This window comes from Plectrocnemia conspersa, unplaced genomic scaffold (genome assembly GCF_051122295.1).
Source record: "Plectrocnemia conspersa isolate PC_06_02 unplaced genomic scaffold, ASM5112229v1 ptg000004l, whole genome shotgun sequence".
Classification (NCBI taxonomy): domain Eukaryota; kingdom Metazoa; phylum Arthropoda; class Insecta; order Trichoptera; family Polycentropodidae; genus Plectrocnemia; species Plectrocnemia conspersa.
This window is the reverse complement of record NW_028277168.1, coordinates 15,579,124-15,602,103: the sequence shown is the minus strand read 5'-3', so window position 1 is coordinate 15,602,103 and position 22,980 is coordinate 15,579,124. Positions and strand designations below refer to the sequence as shown.

Sequence of the window (22,980 nt, the reverse complement as noted above, 5' to 3'; positions counted from 1 at the left end):
AAATATTTTCTAGCAACAAGGAGTACTTCGCTTCAATGGAATTTCATATTCAAAGACGCCTCAAATTAGGAAATCATACGGAACGTGAATCACCGTAACAGGCGCTCTACGGAACGAACTGAGCATTTACGACTTTATCGAAAACTTTGTCGATGCGCGTATTAAATCTCAATCTCTTCCGAAATGTCGCTTCCAAGTCATCGACGGAAGCATTTCTAGTTGAAACACTTCTGCCTGATGTATAAGGGAATTCTGCTGTGTAAAGACATCTGGAAAATGTAACAATGTTGAATGTTAACTGGTTGTTGATCAACCATATCCACAGTGACGCTTTTAATATTCCTAATATTCGCATCGGATCAATGGACCCAAATTGGATCCCTGCGGTACTTTAGAACGAGCGAAATATAATATAAATTATAAAAATGCGATTAGTCGCTTGTGATATATTTCAATATTAAAAATAGCTCCCGTGTTTAATGAGTAAATTGGGTAATAATCAATTGTTAATTTTTCTTAAAGTAGAAAATTTTATAGACCTGATTGCTGAATATGCAATTATTTTCTCTAGAAATAACTGTTAGTTTTTTTTTGACATTTTAATAACATTTAACCACCCGACTCAAACTCCTAGAGCAGAGGAGGCGGAATGACGTGGCGTAAAAAAGGGAGAATTGGCAAAAATGGTGAAGAGATGAGGGAAGGAGAAAAGAGATGATCGATACTGACTTGTTTATGGTTCCTATTACTTGTTCGCCTTTAAAGACAAACAATTAAATACGACGTGTTATATATGCAATTTTATTGATAAATATTTGATAATTATTTAATTGCCTACTTAATTATTTCATTAAATATAAATCATATATATTTATTACTTTAGCATGACTGTTGAGTGTAAAGATATAACACATTATATTACGTGTTTCCATTATGCGGAAAATAAAGATCTCATCTCGTATCATAAATGTTATTATAATTTATCATCATTTTTACGACATTCATTATTATTTATTTTATATAATATATTTTTTTAATATACTATATAAAATAACATAAATACTATGTACATCCATTGATTGATATCTTTAGATAAGCTTCCACGGATGTATTTCTATAGACATCTGTTGATGCAGTTTCAAAGTTTCAAACGATAAAAACGATACCTGCTTTATCGATGTTACGTATAATATGTGTTTATATGTGATTGTATCGTATAAATAATGATATAAATTTATTAAATGATCATAAATAAAATTAAATGAATTAATCATCTCATTAAAATGTTGAACTTAGATATTTTGTTGAAAATTACAGTTAAATTCGTCATTTAAATTTTAGATAAATACCAATCAACATTCTCGGAAGTTTATATTGCATCATCGTTGAATCATTTCGATGGTTCCAAAAATTCAAGTAATTTCCGATAACATTAATTATGGCAATTAATACAGTTATTTTTATAAAAAAAATATATTTTTTTATGGGATAATTGCGCATGTAGATTATGTTTTGTTTACAGTTTATATCATAAAAAAATATGAAATCATAGCAGATATAGATTTTGCGCATTTTAAAATGACGTTGACCTTCATTTCCATTACAATTGCGTATAATTTTGTTATTCTGTAAAGCTTACAAATACGTAACATATATTTAAAATTAAATTTTACATAAAAGAAAAATCTTATAAGATCTAAAAATTATTCTATTATGATTCTAAAAAGAATCAACCATCACAATAATTCCAATAAGCGAGCGATTGTTCAATTCAACTATGATTTTAGGGAGTGCGTATTCTATAGAATCAATTGTATGGATATACTATGTACAAGCTTTTTACAGTCATAAAATAATTAAACTTGAAAATATATAATAGAATGAATATTTATCAATTAGAAATCAGCGATACGATCCAAAAGGGTCTTTTTAACCACTCGTATACAATTTATTGCAGGTGCATCAAATTATAGCTATTATTAGATGTTTTGGCCAACGTATGTTATGTTGTATTAATAAATAGCTCATATATTTGATTAATGATTCGTTTTCTTCATACAAGATGACATGAGCTTTTGCTCTTATAATAATTAATATTATTAATAATAAATTCAGTCAATTAACATCGGAATGATGCACTTAGCGAGATAAAATACATCGATCAGGATCACTTTTGGGGTTGCATAGTTTGAATAGCGTTTCTGGCTATATTTAGCTACGGAGTTTATATACAGATAGGGATCATTAAATGCTTACATTAGTGTAAGTTATAGGCGTTGACTTATTTTTTTTAACATATATGTAAACGCATGGAGAAAATTTTTAAATAAACATTATAATTACGATAAATATCAACAAATTAATATAGCAAGGATTAGGAGTAGAATATTTATGAAAAAAAAATTGTAGTTAAAAAAGACAGCGTTTCTGCTGCCTTTTACACTAAATATGTGCAAATAATATGTATATATTTTTTTTGGGACATGTACCACAATCTTAAATCGCGATTTTATAAACAAACACTAAGACTCCTTGAACGAATACTTAGTAATAAACAAAAATAAGCCCATGCCTGATAATCAAGCAAGAAGTCAGCTTATTGTATTCTTATGTTAAATATTTTTTATGGTAAATATTATATGCATTTACCACTACGATAAAATAATTGTCTAGCATTTGTTATGGCGATTCTTAAACCGAAAATTCACTTTACTTTAAAACTATAATATTTAATTTTACTATAGAGATAAACACAGCTTCAAATTAATTAAATATGTATCATAATAAGCAACAATAAAAACGCAATTTAAATATTTTTTAGCTATCATTAAAGCAAAAGTATTTTCCAAAAAGCACAAACGGACTCACGGATAAGAAAAAACGAACTTAAAAAAAGCCCGTAATTGTGCATATGTATATCATATTATTTTACTTAACTTGATAATGTAGTAATTTTTCTATTGTACAGTGTAAATATTTCCAACCATTCGCATAATTAATAAAAAAATGTACCAACTTTTTTAATGTGCGAAGCTCCTGAATCGTCCAAATTCAGCAAAAATATACTACTATATACAAATAAATCATTTGCTTAAATAAAATATTTAAGTATTGTTAATTTATCCTTCTTGAGAACCATTAGTTAACAGTTGTGTTTAGATGTTCTTTGAATTTACCATAATTTTCTTAGAATTTATAAATAAAATTTAATTCGAAGTAAATAAAATGCATCTTTTGGTTAGTACATTATGGAAAAAAACTTCAGAAGCGCCAAAACGGTGGTACGCGTTTCGATTGTCGTCACACGCCGATCGCGCAAGATGGACTCCGTTCTAGCGGGCCCTTATTAGGCATTGCCCTATGTCGGTGTCCGCCGATCCTCAAACTGTGCAGATGGCGAATATATTTTTTATCAAATAATTATATTTCTTATTATCGTTAATTATAACTAACAAAGTGAAATTAATTGGTCTATTCGATTCGTTGCGTATATTTTTAAATCCCCACTATATACGAAACCAGATTTTGTGTCGAGATGACGCACGAATGCAGCGAGCGACAAACACGCAGTAGAGTAATAGTATTGCGTAGTGGCCTAAGTTCAGAACACAGCGATTATAAAATGTTTTTTTTATCGGTGGCACTGCAATATGTTTTATTTATATTTATTGTGCATCTCTAATATGTTTGTTTTATTTATTATTCGGATGTGAACCGCTGACGATATGTAAAGTGTACAAGTAAAAAATGATTGATAAGATTAGTGTAAATATTTATTTTTGTATACTTATCATATTTCCTGGTATTATTTTTAACTCATTTTATGGAAATCAACAACGTTAAAATATGTGGTGTTAAATTCATTATAATATTTTATTTATATTAATATCAGTAAATTATGGTAAATGCATTAAAGTATCATTCTCTATAATGGAGAAGTTTTAATCTATGCATGGTTTTTAATATATATGGAAAGACTAACACTTAGCCCAATAGACGAAATAGTGGTTTTGAAAAAAAACACGGCTTACGCTGAAAATTTTAGGATGCGATCCATAATTTTCCAATATCATATAACTCTAAAACAGTCCGTAAAAATATATAAATATCCAGGGTCGTATTAAAAATTTATTAAGTCTAAAAAATTCCATCGAAATTTTTTATTCATTTAATTTTAGTTAAAAGTAAGAATTTTATTACATATCTTCATCAGAATTCTTACTTTATAACATTGGTCAGAATGCTTTTATCGCGGGAATATATATAGTAAAGTTCTTCACAATTATATTAGCGTCATTTTCATTATCATTATCTGTGTATTTTTATCCTTTAGCAAGTTGATTAAACTTTCTGATGATCTTTCTGATGATTATTTTTTTATGCAGTTCCCGATATCCAGATATACCGGCTGGCTCAAATTTGTGTCATTGAGAAGAGCACAATTTTTCAATTTACCTGAAATTATATGTACATATGGCAGTAAAGGAGACTAGATTTTCTTCCACTCATTATTATCGTTTACTGGTTCTTCGGCGATATCTTAAGTTATGCTAATATTTTTAAATACCGATTTCTGCTGATATTTCGATACTTCAATGGTGTCACTGACTATAACACATCCATATCTTGAACTCCAGCAAGAATTTAGAATTTATCGTGATATTTCAGCAATAGCGGATGAATTATGATTTAAACAGTCCAAAATAGAAAACGTTTTTTAAATGTCAGTTAGTGTTTTTGCATAATTTTTTATTTTATCCTCAATACATTGATAAGTGCCCTATTTTTTAATTAGCTATTATATATTGATCTAATTGGCTGAACTAAAAATTTTATTGTTCTAAATGCGGATGCCCTGGTGCATTGTCGATAATCAATAAGACTTTAAAATCCAGAGCTTTATGTTTCATATATCTTTGTACTTTTGGTAAAAATAAATTCGTGAACTATTCAGTAAAGAGAGCAGCAGTCACATAAGTCTTGCGATAATAAAAAGCAGGGCTTCAAATATTTTCTGAGGAACGATACTGGAGAACCGAAAAAAATATCGGTTTATTTCGGTTCGGTCCAAGTGCTCTGAAAAATTTGAAAAATAAAAGGAATAAATTATAAAGAAATTAATTTTAATCACAAATGAACAAGCACAATAATTTAGTGAAACAGTACGATTTAGAGGATTTTTTAAAGTAAAGAATTGGCAATAGAGACATATCGATTTCATATGTCTACAGATGTGGACATTGAATTCATATTGAATAATCTAAACCATGTACAAAAACACATTTTAGAATTTTGGAAGGAAAATAAAAATACATATCCCCGTTTATACAAAATTGCAATGGTGGTTTTAGGAGCTCCAGCAACACAAGTTTAGTGTTTAAAATGCTTTCTCTGGATTAAAGTTTATTTTGCGAAGCATTCGAAATAATTTAAATGAAAATACATTTGAATATATATTATTAATTAGGGAAAACTTTTATATTTCTTAATTATAAATAATTATACCTAGAAATCTTGTATACTTCAACCGTGAATATACGAATTTGCTTTGTTTAGATATGTTTCGTTGAATTAATTATATTGCTATCATATATTATATACATACTTATAGTTCTAATTATTATACCTATAATTAATTATTAATTATTATTATTTATATTATATCATTGTATCAATTAATATAGTTTGCTTATAAAGTTTGCAAAATCGAGTTTAAAAATGTTTTTAAAAATTAATTTGCTTATAAAAATTGGTTTGTAACCCAATAAAATCTAAGGCGCAGAAGTTATTTTTTTTAAATAGTAGTTATACCGAAAACTTTATTTAGTTGTGTTACTTTTGAATACGTGTTGAATGTGTGTTCTTAACGAACACGAAAACATTTCGAAAATGTCAACAAACAACGCGATAGTAATCTGGGTGCCCAAAAAAATCAGATAAACAAACGGTCATAGGGCGCGCCGAAAATTTTTAGAACCGCTGCCTTAAGTTCACATTCCTAGATAAAAACTTTAGTAGACAAGTTTGTTCAGTTCAGGAGAAGTAGTCGCTCGGTGCAGGCGTTCGCGCTGTGGCGACGAGAATCTCGTCAATCTCGAACTCTTTATCCCATCAAATTCCGTCTCGATCGGGATACGTTGTCATCTCCAGGACTCCCATCGCCCTCAGCAGCATCCTACCGAGCGGCTAGGAAAGTTTCGCTGCGTCGCATCGGGCACCGTGTGAATCACTCATTCATTCATACAATCTGCGGTTGTTTTCGTAGTGGAAATTCGCGGCAATTTTGACCACGTGGGTACAGACACTAGCAGAATGTCAAACATTTCCGGCGCCTATGACTGAGCGGTTTTTTCTCCAACTCACAATTCGATCCTCGTGATTCACCTGACTGCCTGGAATCTAGGCTTAATTTAGTGTAAACCAATATATAAAAAAAAATTATTGGTTTATCTGCTGCATTTGAAAATGGAAATTAGACAAGTTTGATTGGAAAATTTGGAAAATGCTTGGCGAGCAGGGAGGAAACGGATCACATGTTACAGGTGATTAATTTTTTATTATATATTTTCTAAATTTTATATAAAGCGATTTATTAAAGAGTGTTCAGTTGTGTGTATTAAATAGATACAATTTAATTTCTTTAGTATAATAAACCATAACTAATATGTGAAGCATTGTGAATATTAAAGGCGAACTCAACAAGGTGGGATCTTTTTTTTTTCATAATAATATTCTCCCAAATTTTGAAGAGTATCATAGTTGAAAGTCCAGAGTAAATTAATAATCTTTATAGACGGTGACTAGACCCATGCGTAAGTGAATATTTTATAATGATAATTTTGTATTTGATAAATTAAATGTGGAAGGAACAAATATACCTTAATATTAAAATACATGTATATTGCGTATAATTCCAAGATCTATGTTAAAAATAAATGCCATATATTCATTATAAGATATACGCAGTGTTTCTTCTCAAAAAAATATTAAGGAAAAAAGCAAAATGCTGCTTTTTTATTTTTCGAGAATTCTCATAAATTATATTTTTTGTTGTTTAAAAATATTTATACCAATATTTTTAAATGCTTTACAACAGCTGCAATTTTTAAGATACATGGTGGATTAAATCCGCTGAATTCACAGTTTCATTTAGAGCAGGTAGTGCGAAAAGGGAATGAATGATATTTCATGTTAACAATTATTTAATAACATTGTTTGATTTACATTTATAATTATTTTGACAATAATATACTTATGACAATAGTTTTATGCCCGACTCTATGAATTAAGATTAACAAATATTTATTTTCGACTTCTTTTAACTTTTTTCGATCAATAAAAAAATAAGAATGACTTAAGAATAATTGTATTATTCTTAAAAAATAAATTTATTAAATATTTTTAAATGGTTTACAACCATTTCAATTTTAAAGAAAAATAGTTGTTTAATCAGCTAAATTCACAGCTACATTCAGAGCAGGTAGTACAAAAAGAGCAGATATTTATGATTGAAAAACTGCGAAAATATTGATTGCCAATATAAGTTTTATGACAGACTCTAAGAATTACAAATAGAAAATATTTTGTTTTGACTTCGGTAAATATTTACCGGTCAACAAAAAAAACAATGCAAAGATCAATGACTTAAGAATAACTGTATTTAATATAAATGGTATAAATTATATGATTTTTGCCAAATACAAGGAAAAATATTATGTGATGATAAGTGATATTTTAGTTAGATTTATAACAATATTTCATATAAAAAAATAGTATAAATTAATAATGTATTAGTTTGTTTTAAGACAATGTTTTTTTCTATTCTCTAAATTTGTTTATATTTTAATTAATAAATATTGATCTAAATTATTGTAAATACAATCAGTAAAAAGATTTTCCATAAATAAAAATATATAATATAATAATATAAACCTAATATTTAATATATTTTTCCAAGTTTCTCGTTTATCGAAATAATCGAGATAATACTTGATATGATATGAACCCTTTTATTAGCTGGAAATTTCCTAAATAGATATATTTTTATTTGCAATATTGTCTTATAAATAAATCAACATTACCAATATTTGGATCGGTACTTATAAATGATCTGTAAGCTTTTAATGTGAAAAATCTGTAACTTTAAAAATATAAAGATTATGTCCCCAAGATATACAAAATCTCGTTTAGTTAGAGGTAAAAATTGCGGCTCAGAATGGAAAAAATGTATAGTACATATTATGCTATTACTATAAGCTGGCGCAAGCTGCTTTTAATCGATTCAAAGCTACATTAAAATATATGTCAACGATTTTCATACATTTCGATGTTGTTATAATATCTACTCTTAGGACTTCGTTGTAATGTGCTGAATGGCTAGCACATGTCAAATATTATATATTTTGACACAAGCTAAACGAATCTTATATACATACATATATTAAAAAAATTGCGGTCTCTATGATGATTCTTAATTACTAGTCTAATTTTCAAACATCACCACTATAAAGAACTGGTAAAATATTTATTATGGTCATAAGTTGTTATTTATAAAAAAACTATTAGCCTAAAATATTTAGTTTAAATAAACTCAGATGTTAATGATAAGCAGTTTAAAAAAACCCACATATGTATTCACAAGCATTTTATCTAATGTAAAATTTATTATTTATTATGAATTATTACTATCTTGATATTGTTTTTTGTTACTAAAACTTAAATGACTAGAATTTGAGGCAGTTTACAATATACCATGGATTTTTATTAATATATGATGGTTTTGAAAAATTGAGGATTCCAATACCTATATTTTAGGGGCACCAAAAAAAAGTATATTTGTAGATGCATCTGAAAAATAATATATGCGTTCTCAATAATAATATTTATAAAATCGCACGGTTGAAAACCCACGTGTGATAAGACACGTGTCGGTTATGTACGCGTATGCATATCTGAGCGTATATCGCTACGTGTGTATGCACTTTACACGTGTGCACTAGGTACATACTTTACAAACACGATGAACGTACTACAACGCCACCTATCACCAAATTTGAGGGCCCGGACCCCAAGCGATATGTCGCTTTAATTAATCGGCCCACATTAACGTACTCACACTGCGGTCTAATGAAATGAGAAAAAACCTTTTAATTGACTCGGTAGTTAATGTTTTCGAATAGGGTTTGCATTGTGTATATAGGTATAGTCTATCGGCATTCATGATGTAGTCAATGGTTTATGAGAATTCAATGATGATATTTTTCTATAAGACTTTGGTGTAGCGGAAATGCTCAACTAGTTTGAAATATGTCTTGAGGAAAGGTACCTATTTATTTTGAAATCTTTCATTGGTATCTTTTTAAATAATTTATTAAAATTATTTTAAATGAATACTTAAATATATAGATAAAAATATCTAATTTATTATTAAAAATTACAGCAATAGAATATTTAAATGCTTATGAAAAAAAATACCATTATTTACTACTGAAGCTTTTGATTTAAAGAGTCAAATTCAATGTATTTATGAATAGAACATAATTTATTTTATTTTTGAATACAAGATTATAGTTATACATTCTAGCATTCAGTACATAAACAGGTATTCGCAAAACTACAAAATCCATTGTATATGTAAAGCATAAAGAAAAATACAGAATCTTAGAATGCTGTAAATACTATTTTTTAACGAGTTTATCCAACCCTAAGTTTAAAATAAGTTTTAGAATATTAAAAATGTGTCAGTTTTGTATTGTTAACATAAAATTCCCATAAAACTACTTTTAGAATATGAAGTATTGTTGGTGAACTGAACAGGTTTTTAACTATTTTCTATTATCCATAAGAAATAGGTCATAATTTGCATTCTAACTACATAAATTGTGCAAATTCAACTTTTCCACAAAACACGTAATGTAAAATATGTTTTTTATTATTGGTATCACAGCTTGAGTTTATAATCTCTTTTCGGTCTTTTATTTCAACGATATAATTCTGAATTCATTACTTTTGAATTCAGAATTTTATCGTTTCTGCTAAAAATGGTATAAACACCCTTAAGCCAAAATTAAACTAGATTTATTCGATAATATACGTACAATTATTTTTATTTTTTAGATGTTATTGTGTTATTAATATGTATGCACTACAATAGAGCTCAAAAATTGTCAAGTAAACTATTTTCAACTTTTAATTTAAAAAAATCACAAAAAAATGCATTTATTATAAAATAAAGGTAAGACGAAATTTTTATAAATAGTGTTTTATAAATAATCATTTTACGTGTAAAAAATACATTTAAAACTTCTCTTAGATATTTTATATATAAATAGCAATTTATTTTTGGGAGAGTCGAGGTTAATTTGGTCGTGAATTTTGTTTTGATCAGTATGTGAGCTATGGCAATCTTCGCTCCGATAAGTATGTTGTTTATATTGGAGTACCATAGGGATCCAATCTGGGTCTTTCACTCTTTTTTTTATCTTTATTACAACTTACATATGGCAATAAATAACTCGGAATGTTCATTTGCTGGTGATCTGAAAGTGTTTCAGAGTATTCACACAGATTCGGATTTATTCTAATTACAGAAAGACCTGAAGTTGATGCGAAAATATATGAAAGCTTATTTATTGAACCATCATGCTATTTTCCGTTCAGCTAGAATCGGTAGTGATCTGGTCCGAGTTATAAATCGTTCTTCATCCAATGTTTGTAATTTATACAGTCAATTTGTCAAAAATACCATATAAAATCAAGTTTTTAATTTTGTTTTTAAGTTAATATTGGAAACGAAGATATTTCTTGTCCTTTTTATTTAATATTATTGAGAAATATACGTTAAATATGTTTTTAAATTTATTGCAATTATTAAAAGTCTTACTTTCTATGAATTTTTTTTACGAAAATTAAAGAATTTAAAAAATATTCAAAAAGTTTTTTTTTTACTTAAATTGAAATAATTGTATACTTCAAAAACACATAAAAGTTATATATTATTAACTAAGACTTTTGATTTGAAGCTAATTCGGTGATACAATATAGTAACAATAATAATATTTTTTCATCCGAAAAAAAATATTTGTCTCCTGCTATTGCTTTAAATTTGATTTTTTTTGTATATGAAAAATTTGTATCTATGGGACATTGAACAATTTGTTTTAAACACCAGATTTGCCCTCTCTCATTGTTATCTTCTTGACAGGCACATCGATTTGATACGGAGCCTCCAGAAAAGATAGTATCATCCTCTCTTCGTTCTCTGAGCATGACGCAGGAAATGGTTTAAAAACCTTTACTTAAATGTTAAGCAAAGCTGTAACTTTTTCTTTACTGTTTCTTGCCTATTTTTCATTTTTTAGTTTTATTGGGGTTGAAAATGCATATGCATTTACGGCTGTTTTACTGATTTTGTTGGCTATAAAAGAGATTAGTTTGTGGCTTCGTTCACGGTTAAGTTTTCAAGATAACCCTGTTTTGCTTGATTCTTTATGTCATTTTAAGTTTGTTTTAATTTTTTTGCGACTCTATTGAAGTTGGTTTTAATAACTTCTTCTCTTGACTGTATCCACATTTTACGTTGCGGGGTGGCACTGCGAGATGCGTTTTGTATGGTGCCTGTGACATCTGAAACTACTTGATTTATTTCTTCTTCCGTTTTTATTGCTATATTAAGTCTGATCTTCTCCTATACTAAACATCTGAATTCGTTTCAATTCGTTTTTGCGCTCACAAGGGAAAAAATAACAATATTTTTCTGTAAATGTTTTAAAGAAAAAAAATGAGAAGTGATTTTTATAAAATCACAAAAAATAAATAAAACCCTTTTCTTGATTTTGCAATATTTATAGTTTTATAGTCTAAGTTCATACAGAGTGATTATTTTTTTTATGTGGCAATAATAGTATTATAAAGCACCTTGCCATATTATTGAGCCTACAAAGATTTGATTTCTGAAATTTTTATTTTCAAATAATTCTAATTTCGAAACGTTTTTGGTAAGTTTTGTGCTTCTTTTTATTATTTGCTTTTCTAACATTAGGGTGTTAAATTTATATGTATTTATACTTCATATAAATATGTTGTTTAACCACGTTGAGTGCATCGTTTGAATGTGTATAAAACATAATTAAAATTATTTTAGGCATTTTAGTAAAATTCTGTTTATTGGAAATATTTTTGATAAGTGTAGTTTTTTATTTAAAACTTCAAACAATTTAACTAGCTAATTTCCAGAACTTTGTTTTGAATAGATCTCACTTTTTTATTTAAATTAAAAAAACTTGATGTTACTCAAATTCCTTATTTTTTAAGTAATTTAAATAAAAAAAGTAAGATCTATTCAAAACAAAAATAACTGTGGAATATTGAAGTTGTTGTCAGAATCAAAAGAAATCGTTATATGTATTAGACTTGAAAAAGAGTAAGAAAAAAAGCTGATACAAATATGATTAAATTTTTAATAGATAACGTAATTCTAGCTATATAAATTAATTCGTCAATGTTGTCTGTAGAAAATATACATGATTATATCGCAAAATATCTAAATATTCTCAATTCTTGGTGTAATAAAAATTATGCCTTTGAATTTTTCGAATGCATAAATACGGGTATAAATGCTGAGAGTATGTATGAAATTAGAGCATCTGCATTTCACTGCTTTATAGTACATGAAAGTGTGGATATTTCTGTTCAAATTTCTTTTTATATAAAATATAGACCAGTGTCCGAGTTATATTACAAAATAAGATTTATTGATAACGTATGGTTGTTAACGTAAAATGTAAATGTAAAATCTAGAATTTTTTAATGCTAATATTAACCAATGTTAAATTTTTATGTGTAAAAATAAGCTATTGTATCATATCTTAAAAAATTGTTTTTTTTTTAGAATTACCTAACAATATGAATAATTATAATTCCTGTCCTTTATATATATATTTTATAAATAAATATAAATGTCTTTTAAATATATTTATCACTTATAAAAAATTGAAAATAAATTAAATTAAATAAATCATTTTAAAGTGAAAATTATGCCGTTTGGTCTACTCAGACTTTTGGTTTTCCGCGTAGAGACCCTTTTGTCTTAGAGGTAAAGTTTTAATCCTTACGTATTGAAGGTTTAGGTACTCGAATATAATAATAAAAGCAGATGGTTTATGTGTTTGTTCAAGAAACAATTAACGAATTAAATATCACGTACTTGTATGTCAGAACTATAAATTTTCAATAACATTTCAAAAGAATTTGGATTTGTTTACAAATTTAAATTTTTTATGATATAGTAAATACGAGAGCATTTGTTCTCTGTTACACCGTTTGCGGCTTGCATGCATGCGTCCTCGTCTGTCCGGCACACATGCCCGTGTCAGGAATTTGGGTTATTGTGCTGTTTCGTCATGACATAACGTCGCATACCAAACTGCATTTGTTGTTTTTCAATGTCCACAACGGCCGCGGTGTTATTTTTGTGCGTTTGACACGTGCACGAGTCTTCTTCAATTACAAGCTTTTCTTATATGGCTGTCGCGGCGGGGCGTCGGTTTTCCGGCGCCGATGGGAAATTTCCGGTTTCGGTAGCTCGATTTGGAACAACAGTCATAAATGTCGGTTTTTTCACTTCCGCTCGATTAGGAGATGGTTTGAATTTTAGACTTTATGGTAATATTGCTGGCTACTTCCACTTTAAAACGTATTAAGATTTAGGGATATTTATTTATGTAATTTAATATATTAGAGAAGCTATTATTTAATACAGTGTAATTATGTACTTTCGATTATCCTATTCGCTAAATATATATATATACTGACAACTGGGTTATAAAGGAAAGCTTCCGATCGAGATTATCACTTGAATAGTACTAGAGTCTCCAATTACTCGAACCATCAACTACTCGAGTATCGAATATTAAAATTTTAAAATACTCGAGTACTCAAGTACTTTCGAGTATTTACCAAATGTACCAAAATAGCTATTATTCAAATTCGTGCACATATAAATAAATAAATAAAATACTTAGTATGTTAATTTTTACAATTATTTTAACTTCACGAACATACTTTTTAAAAACAGTAATGCAAAAAGTGTCTCGAATTTAATATTACTGCTAACCTTTGGTTTAATTATTCCCGTTATGGAAAAAACCCTTTCCGTTGCTGTTGATGTTGGTCTTATTGTCATTAACGCGTTGGATAAGGCTTCTAATTGATATCTGTTCGCTTTTTATAGATATAAAATTTTTTGAACTCTCTTTTTATGTTCTCTTCTTTCATTCCCTTCTCTGCTTTTCTCTTATTTCCTTCGACTATTGACAAAATAGCATTTTGTAATTCTTCTTGAATAGATTTTTTTTCTTAACAATACACAATATTCTACTCCTTCTGATTAATGCGAAGAATTTAAATCTATATCCTTCGAAGATGTATTTGGGTGAATCCCTTTCACTCTAGAGCTAAACGGTTTGCAAAGAACTGACTTTACTTTAAATGCCTTTAAAACACACAATTGTTTTGATTTATATTTTAAGCTGAGGGATTAGTATAAACAATTGACAACACTTTACGCTACAACTGCATAGTCATAAAACCTAAAAAAAATTTTGTTGATATTTCATATTGTTCATTGCCATAAATTAGATAAGTCGGGACTGTCGAACAGAAAACACAAAAGAAATTTCTCCGTCGTACCCACTAACATAGCCGACGACCGGAACTATGCAACTATGGAACTATGAAAAAATTATACCTGATAGTAACCGCTCTAGCTCGGGACTTCGGGCATAAACGCCAAATAAAAGCAAGATGTTAACCTTTACCGGACCGAGTTAAAGTTATTTTTGTTTCTGAAATATTTCAAAATTTTTTAATTTCGAGTATTAATCGAGTAATTTTCAAAATACTCGATTATCAAGTACTTGAAAAATTGACAAAAATACTCGAGTATCGAGTACTCGATTACTCGAATTGGAGACTCTAAATAGTACATATATACATATATTTTATAATGAATTTATTTATATAACTATTTAATTATCACTTATTTGTCAATATAATGAATACATTTTAAGACATGAATTAAGATAATATTGTAGTTATATTTTAGCATCATGTTCCAAAACTATATTATCAGTTTATATAAACTAATTCACATTTATAGAATAATATTAAATTTTATGAATATAATCTCAATTTGTACATGTGTACAATATTATTCTTTAGTTTGGATGGACTTGATTATTATAATATATTATGATTTATCTGTCAAGGAGAGATAAACTGTGTCCCAGCAGATTCATGAAAAAGGTTCTGAGAAGGATCTTAGAATTATAGATAGAACGCTGTTAGGAATTTAAAAATAAACATACGGAAAAATAGAGCTTATAATATTATATATATGAATCCTTCTATTAGTTTATTCTAGAGCTCAAAGACTCAAGGGGGTAGGTCATATAGTAGAAAGAAAAACAGGCGATTCTAACACACCACCGAAGTAAAAACCAAATCCTAGCAATCCGTTAGAAACTTCGTAGGATGAGAAGATGAAAGTAATACCTCAAAATGATCACGGTCCAGATAGAGGCACTACTTCTAATGACACATCGTCATTGTGAGATGTTGCACATTGTTAAGTTTTTATTCACTAAATTCTATTAATAAAGTAGGGACCTTTCTTGATCTATTATTATTCATAAATGTAAAAATAATATAATTTTACGTCGATAACGATCTGTCACTATCTACATGTAACACGCTGGAGCTCGCCGTCAACAGTGTGAAAGAGTGAGGGACCTCTTTTGAGCTTGAAAAACCCCAGGCTCTTAAGAGGAAGTAAACTCTGAGCACCCAACCGAGGTAGCATCCCTTGGACTACCAATGACAAGCAAAGCACTGCATTTCAACCAGCAGGCTAATAAGGGCCCGGGAGCAAATACTGGAACTGAGGCATCATGAAAGTGATGTTCAAGGATGAAGCATAGAAATGCAGGGGCATGTAACGCTAATACTATGCAACAGAATTGCAGGTGGTCAGGATAGCGTTTCCCAATAACGCTCGGGAGAAACACTACTGAGATTCTAACAAATAACGTAGTACTACGGGGGATGGATCCCGCTCTTCTGGTCCGTAAGAGCTGGATGCCGCCCATTGGGTTGGTCTCGTAGGGCCCTATTACCGGTAACGGCAGTGGTTTAAGCAATGGATCATGTAGTAACACTCTCTATCTACATGTAACGCGCTACCTCCTTTCGTTTCTGCGACCGCCACAAAGCTCGTAATTATAATAAAGAAACACAAACAGTCCACACATATTATTATTACATCACAGAAATACACACGTATGTCTCAAATTGCCAAATGTGAGCCAATATTTATTCGATATATGGGAAATTCACGTTCTTGATATAAAATCATTGTAAGCAATTCAACAATAGAATTTTTGCATTTCGTCCGCGTCGGCCCTTCTCCTTGTTTCGTCGACCTTGGCGGCGAATTCCTTATTGAGAACAATCTAGGTCTAGGATTATAGGGCCACTTGTTCGTCTCGCATTGCGCAACGTTTGAGAACCGTTGCCGGATCGGGCAATTCGACAATGATTTATGCGACGCGACGCGACACAACTCGCACAATTAGTTCGAGTTTGACCGATTTTTCCCCAAACCGATTCTGCGGCGAATTTCCCAAACGCAAAGGGACCGCCATACTGGTAAACATACTTTTTCTCTATGATTTGGATCGGCCAACCATATTTACTGCGCATTAAGAAAATTTTGTTTACGATTCAGCTCTGTGTCTTGCGCTTAAATTAAATAATAATTATATAACATCTCGTGAGCATTGATGTTTGTTGAAATAACGCGATTAATATACGTGATTCCGATAGTTTTAGAAACTCTTCAAAGTCATTTGATAACAGTTAAATTATTGATAATTATCTAGGATAGACTACGCTGGTGTCCATAATTATAAAGTAAAATAAATAAAAGAAAAATAGTAACGATATATATAAAAAGTAATTGAAATATATTATAATACCATGAATACTTAAAGCACACCTGGAAGTAGGATTCAATATTAAAAAAATTATAATCAGCTAGAAATTTAAAGGAAAAAAATCTTTTAAGAAGGCAGAAGTTTTTAGCTTAATAAATTATTGATATTGTATTATATGTTGTGAGCTGCTACGATTCAATAGAAAGCTAAATAATAAGGCGTTAGAGGGTCGTAAATGTAGTTTTTTTTAAATTAGTTCAATTCCTATACCCTTAATTTTTTGAGTGGATAAAATTGAACATCGTTGGTAACAAATATTGAGGAAGGTTAGTCTGTTCATTTATTTTCTATTTTCACTGTCTCGAAAAATATATTATATAATTAATTAATTGAATTATTCCCACTTGTATGTAATAGACTAATAGATTTTTTGATTAAAAAATTATGTTTTTCTAGTTTTTACTTTGATGATTTTTTGTTACCTTTGTTTTGTTAGAGTTAAGTTTCTATTTAAGACTAAATTTTAATAGCATGTGATATTTGTTTTTCTAAATAAAGACTATTATCATGGTTATTATTATTCTAACTAAAAAATAAATATTTTTTAATAATATATATTTTTCTATTATTTATTTATGCTATAGCTTAGGGATTGCAATACCAGACAAATATATCAATACCGGTATTTCGGTATGTCATTAAATATCAATACCGGAATTATAAAAAGAAAAATAAAATAGCCAAAAAAGATCACCTCAGTCATTTTGGTTTGTTTACGCTGAAATCAAACAAAAATATTTGGGTGACTTTTTCGGCTCCCACCAGCAAAATAAATTTTGGCCCCCGAAATGTTTGCGATAGAATAAATGAATACATTTCGATTTTGCTGCAGTTTCAGATATCGAAATACCGGTGTTTCGTAATTCCAAAACGTATTACAGTAAACCAGTATTACAATCCGTATTATGGCCTATGTATAAATATTGCTTATTACTCTACTGATCATTAAAGATTCTAGGCGTGATTAACGTCCGCGCGCCGGCTGCTGTCATGTACAGCTGGCATATTTGGCGCGATCGAAAAATGTGCCAAATAATCGCAATTTTTAAATTGTCGTATTATTAAAATTACGCTACTGATAATTATACAAGTTTGTATGAGCATTCACCAATGCAATATCAGTGAAAACTTTTCGGTCGTAAATATTCAATTTACGCAAAATCTTTGTCGGCTTTTGCAAAATGCCATAAGGCATAAAAATGCTACTTCAGAATACGAACACCACATTTGTGACTATTCTAGAGTTTGTTGCCATCGATTCTAAATAAGAATTCGTTATGATGTGACATTTATATAAACCAATCTAGGAAAATACATATGGATATTCAAAACGATTTTTCTTAAGAAAATCAAGTACCACTAATTATTTTTTATTTATTTAATTTTATATGAAAAAAAATATTATAACAATATCTGTTAGAAGAATATACTATCAAAAATATAATTAATCTCTTTTGGTGCCAAAGATGTCAGTAAGAGTCTGTTGAAGTCCCAGATAAGCATGTGGTATTATAACTTGACCACGTGACCACGATGCAGCGCTCGACGTGCGCGTTAACCATAGGACGCCTACTCACATACTGAAATTGAACCGAGCTACTCGTTCTATCTCAGTTTGCGAATAACCATACCATTATCTTTCTCACTCTCGTCACTTGACACGCGAGAGAGAGAAAGGGGAAGTATCTCGCCGCTCGCGCTCGATAGAGCAGCTCCGACTTCGGTTTCTTTGACTTCGGTCCGTTTGCCGACAATGTTCGGAAGCGTTCGAAGCTGGCCAAGTCGACTGAATTATCCCCACTTTACCTCCCATTCTCGATAACCTCGAACAACTTCCGAATGATCTTAGAGCGGACAGAACCGAACTCGACCGAAGTAACCCACTATATTCTCCGTCCTTGGCCAACCTTGGCCTACCTTGGCCGTCGATGCTTACATCTCTGATTTATGTAAAAATTAAAAACAAATTGAGATTTAGAATCCTTAGTATATATTTTATGTGTTGTGCTACGTAGCTGTATGTCTTTTATTTATTTATAATTCATTATAATTTAACGAATGTGATTGAACACAAACATATTATTAGTATTATATGGGGATCGGCCCCCATAATTACAAAAATAATTATATGTTTTTGAATTTATTTAACGTGTACATATTTTAAGTAGTGCGATTTTTATTAGTTTATGAATGCGTTAACTATTACACTTTTTTTAAATAACCTAAACACTCATAAAATATAATTAGCTTGATTAATATGCGAGAACGCCCCAAACTATCGCATTCATTACAGCGAGAATTTAGTGCGTTAATGACAGTAATGAATTCGGTGGTGTCGAAATGCACACACAAGTGCATCAAAGTTCACTCTTTGTTTACGATTTTCGTTTAATTTTCACACCGCATTCACGAACGATTCGTATTCGTTCATTACAAATGCACAAGAGAGAGATGTAAGGAAGTAGTTGGTCCGTTTCGAACGCGCCGACCGCAGAATGTGTTTTAATATGTACGTGTATTCGTAGGAAAAAAAACAACAACTCAATCCAGTGTTTTTCAACTGTGGTGGGTACATTATATTTTATTATTATGGTTGGAGTATGTGAATTAGAAGGAAATAGTTCTTCCGCTCTCTCGGGGGACTTCGGTGCACTCGAAATAACCAGAAATGGCTAACCCTCCTTCCTTTTTGAATGCATCGGACCACGCCTAAAAATACTATATATTTTGGATGTTCGCTTGGGGTGCGACGAAATTTATATTTTAGTAACTAAAAATATATACGAAGTGAACTTTAAACTGTCGCCGCGGTTCTTCCGTGTGTTTCGTGTGCGTTAAGGCGTTATATACTTTTATAGTATGAATTGTAAAGAAATATGATAGCTTATAAACTATTTTGATATATAAAATACATGAAAATTCTAATAAATTTATTTAAGGTAAAAAAATGTATATTCATTCTATTATGCAAAATATAACTGCTTTAATTTCTAGTTTCTATTTAATTATTAAATTAATATATAAAAATCAATCATTTATGTTTAAGGCGAATCATATGCCTTTTGAGTAATACAATTATATATGCTCTATAAAAATATATTCGTATATAAAGCAAAAAATCAAAATAGTATTTTTTATTAAATGTAATAAATTATAAAATTGACATTTTTATTCATAAATTAGAGTGCGAGTGATTTTTGTATTATATATTTCTATTTTCGTAACGATATTTATACTTTTTTCTTTCTAGATGTGTTTGCGCAAAATATTAATATTTTATTTTCTTATACAAAAGTAGGGAATTCAATTTTTTTAAATAGCACAACACTTTGGAACATTTTACTCATCAAGAGGTATTACTAAAAAATATTAAGATTCATAAGACTGCGCATTTTAATAATATTATAACTATGGCACGAAAGCAAGAAATTGTGTTCCATTCCAACTTTATTATTTAATAAATTTATTATTATTTATTGTAAATTTAGAACAAGTTGGTACAAGGATTTATATTACGAATAAATAACATATTTTAATTATAAAATATGTTCAAATACAGAGTTTGGTAAAAAAAAATATGGCGAATACGTCTCTGAGTTAAATATTTCAATACTCTTATTACCCCTAAGATCAATCCAAAAATATGATTTATCTGGTAATCTGGTATATATATATAAGTACACGTACATATGTACATAGCAAAATAAAATAGTATTAAAAATTCTATTCTAATTATTAGATCATAATGGTTGGTGACTGTATACTTATAAAAAAAGATTTTTTCATCGTTTTTACCGCCATAAGGTATCTCATGGCCAGTAAAAAATTAAATAATCACACATCGAATGTGTACACATCACATACAAGTAGATAACAATCGCTATTTTTTCCTCCTTCATTATTATTCTTCTCCTATATCGGTATCCTTTACGTGCTTAGACCCCGAGCGTTGTCTGTAGGGCCGGTGCTCCCTTCTGCCGTTGTGTCTTCACCCTTTTCGTGGACAATGCTGCATTGGCCCACTAGTGATGCCCTATTGTTATATGCTCTTACATGCGACTTTGAAATGTTGTATAACGTGATCGTTTCTAGGGCTTATCTGGGCCGAGCCGTTTATTTCCTCAACCGAATCTTCCGGACTTTATTTGTAGAACGCGCGCTTACAAAACACGCACGACGCATATATACAAGTACAGAGAGCTTAGAAAAATGTTAGCATATTTTTATGAAGTTGTTTGAGTAAAATATTAAGTTATAGAGACGCATAAATGTTTAATGATTGTAAAATAATTTGAACGCGAAATAACTATATTAAAATAAAAAAAATATCCGTTGATGTTTCCAGTATGTACTTATTTATTGGTCGTAATACTAATAGAGTATTGGTTAACTGTCGTAAACAACTTTCTAGATTTCAGATGTTGTTCAGGTTCATAAACTACTGCTATGGGATTTGTACGCGCACTAGAGGGAGAGTAGAGCTTAAGAATATTATTCTTAAAAAGTTGTAAACAACTTTCTAGATTTCAGATGTTGTTCAGGTTCATAAACTACTGCTATGGGATTTGTACGCGCACTAGAGGGAGAGTAGAGCTTAAGAATATTATTCTTAAAAAGTTGTTCCTAAGGCTAGAGGTATTCCAACCAAATTTTCACCACCAAAATACTGGTATTGATTCGATGGAAATATCTGTATTTTGAAATTTATAATTTTTAACTAATTTACTATGTATAACAGAAATATTACGGTCATTTTTGCTACCAAATAGTTCTTTCGCCCTTCGCGACTTGAAAATGTAATATTTTCTTTCTACTTGGTATGCCTTTATATATAATTTAAGAACGGAGGATGCAACATTTATTTGTATAATATACGACTCAAATTGATAGATGTGTAAATAACAACACTTACCATTTGCTTGCATGCCTAATATATAATTTATAATACACCTTTTTTGTATTTTTGCAAATACTGTTGCATTTTGATTTTTTCAGCTGTAATAAATATTAGGGAATTAAAAAGAAGACCATAATTTAATCTATAAACTTTTAAAGTAAAAACAAACAGGAATTATAAATAGAATATGATAAGTAATATGAGGTGGTGCTCGTAGCTTTATTTTATAAGATCTTTATGAATACATAAAAACTATTTTTATTGGTACAAAAATATGTATAATTAACATTTTGATGTTTTTGTATTATGTTATATATGTACATGTAACATACAATAACGATACTGAATTACAGGTATTCAAAATAATTCCGGTATTGTGCCGCATTTCATTGACTGAAACATAAATACGTAGTGACGTTGTGTCGGGAAATTCACTTTATGGAATTCTATACAGTTAATTAAATAGAAATACCCAATGCGTCTGTACCCAAATATTTAATAACTAGCAATTATATATTAAATTATTATTAAAATGAGCGTGATTTGTATAGCACATTGATACACAAATAAGGTAAAACTTTTAATTCAAGAAATTTATTTGATTCGATTCTATTTAGACCCCTGTATACTCAAACATCGAAAGATATGTGTAATACTATTTTTGTGTACAGGTATGCGAAGGTAAACAAAACATCGACTCGATAACCTTGTTGCGCGATATAACCGATTCTATTTCTTTCCTAGCACCTTATGGAAATGGCTCGGATTATGACAGAAGTGACCGATCTGCGTCGGAAAAGCGAATGGCCTTTTTCCCATGCTTTTTACTGCGCAGTCTTTTTATGTGTCGTCTTGACACGTCTCCTGGGAATTTTGTTTTCGTATATAATATTATGTGCCCGATGCGTAGTGCACGTGTGTGTTGCGTCGCTAGAAAACGGTAAGAGAAAGAGAAGCTGTAGAACGGGATTATTCGGTGCATCCACATCCGGATTCTTAGACTTTTATTACTAAACCAACTGAACTACTTTG

The 22,980-nt window shown here is 29.6% G+C and overlaps 1 protein-coding gene across 1 annotated transcript in view; it reads left to right on the top strand.

Moving 5' to 3' along the window:
• The first annotated feature begins 6,012 nt into the window (after window positions 1–6,012).
• LOC148236022 (protein lin-28 homolog) overlaps window positions 6,013–22,980 on the top strand; it is a 33,343-nt gene continuing 16,375 nt past the window's right edge. The window contains exon 1 of the mRNA XM_088184130.1: window positions 6,013–6,542. Coding sequence (XP_088040256.1) covers window positions 6,503–6,542 — 40 coding nt within the window. The 5' untranslated portion in view covers window positions 6,013–6,502. The remainder of the gene's footprint in view (window positions 6,543–22,980) is intronic.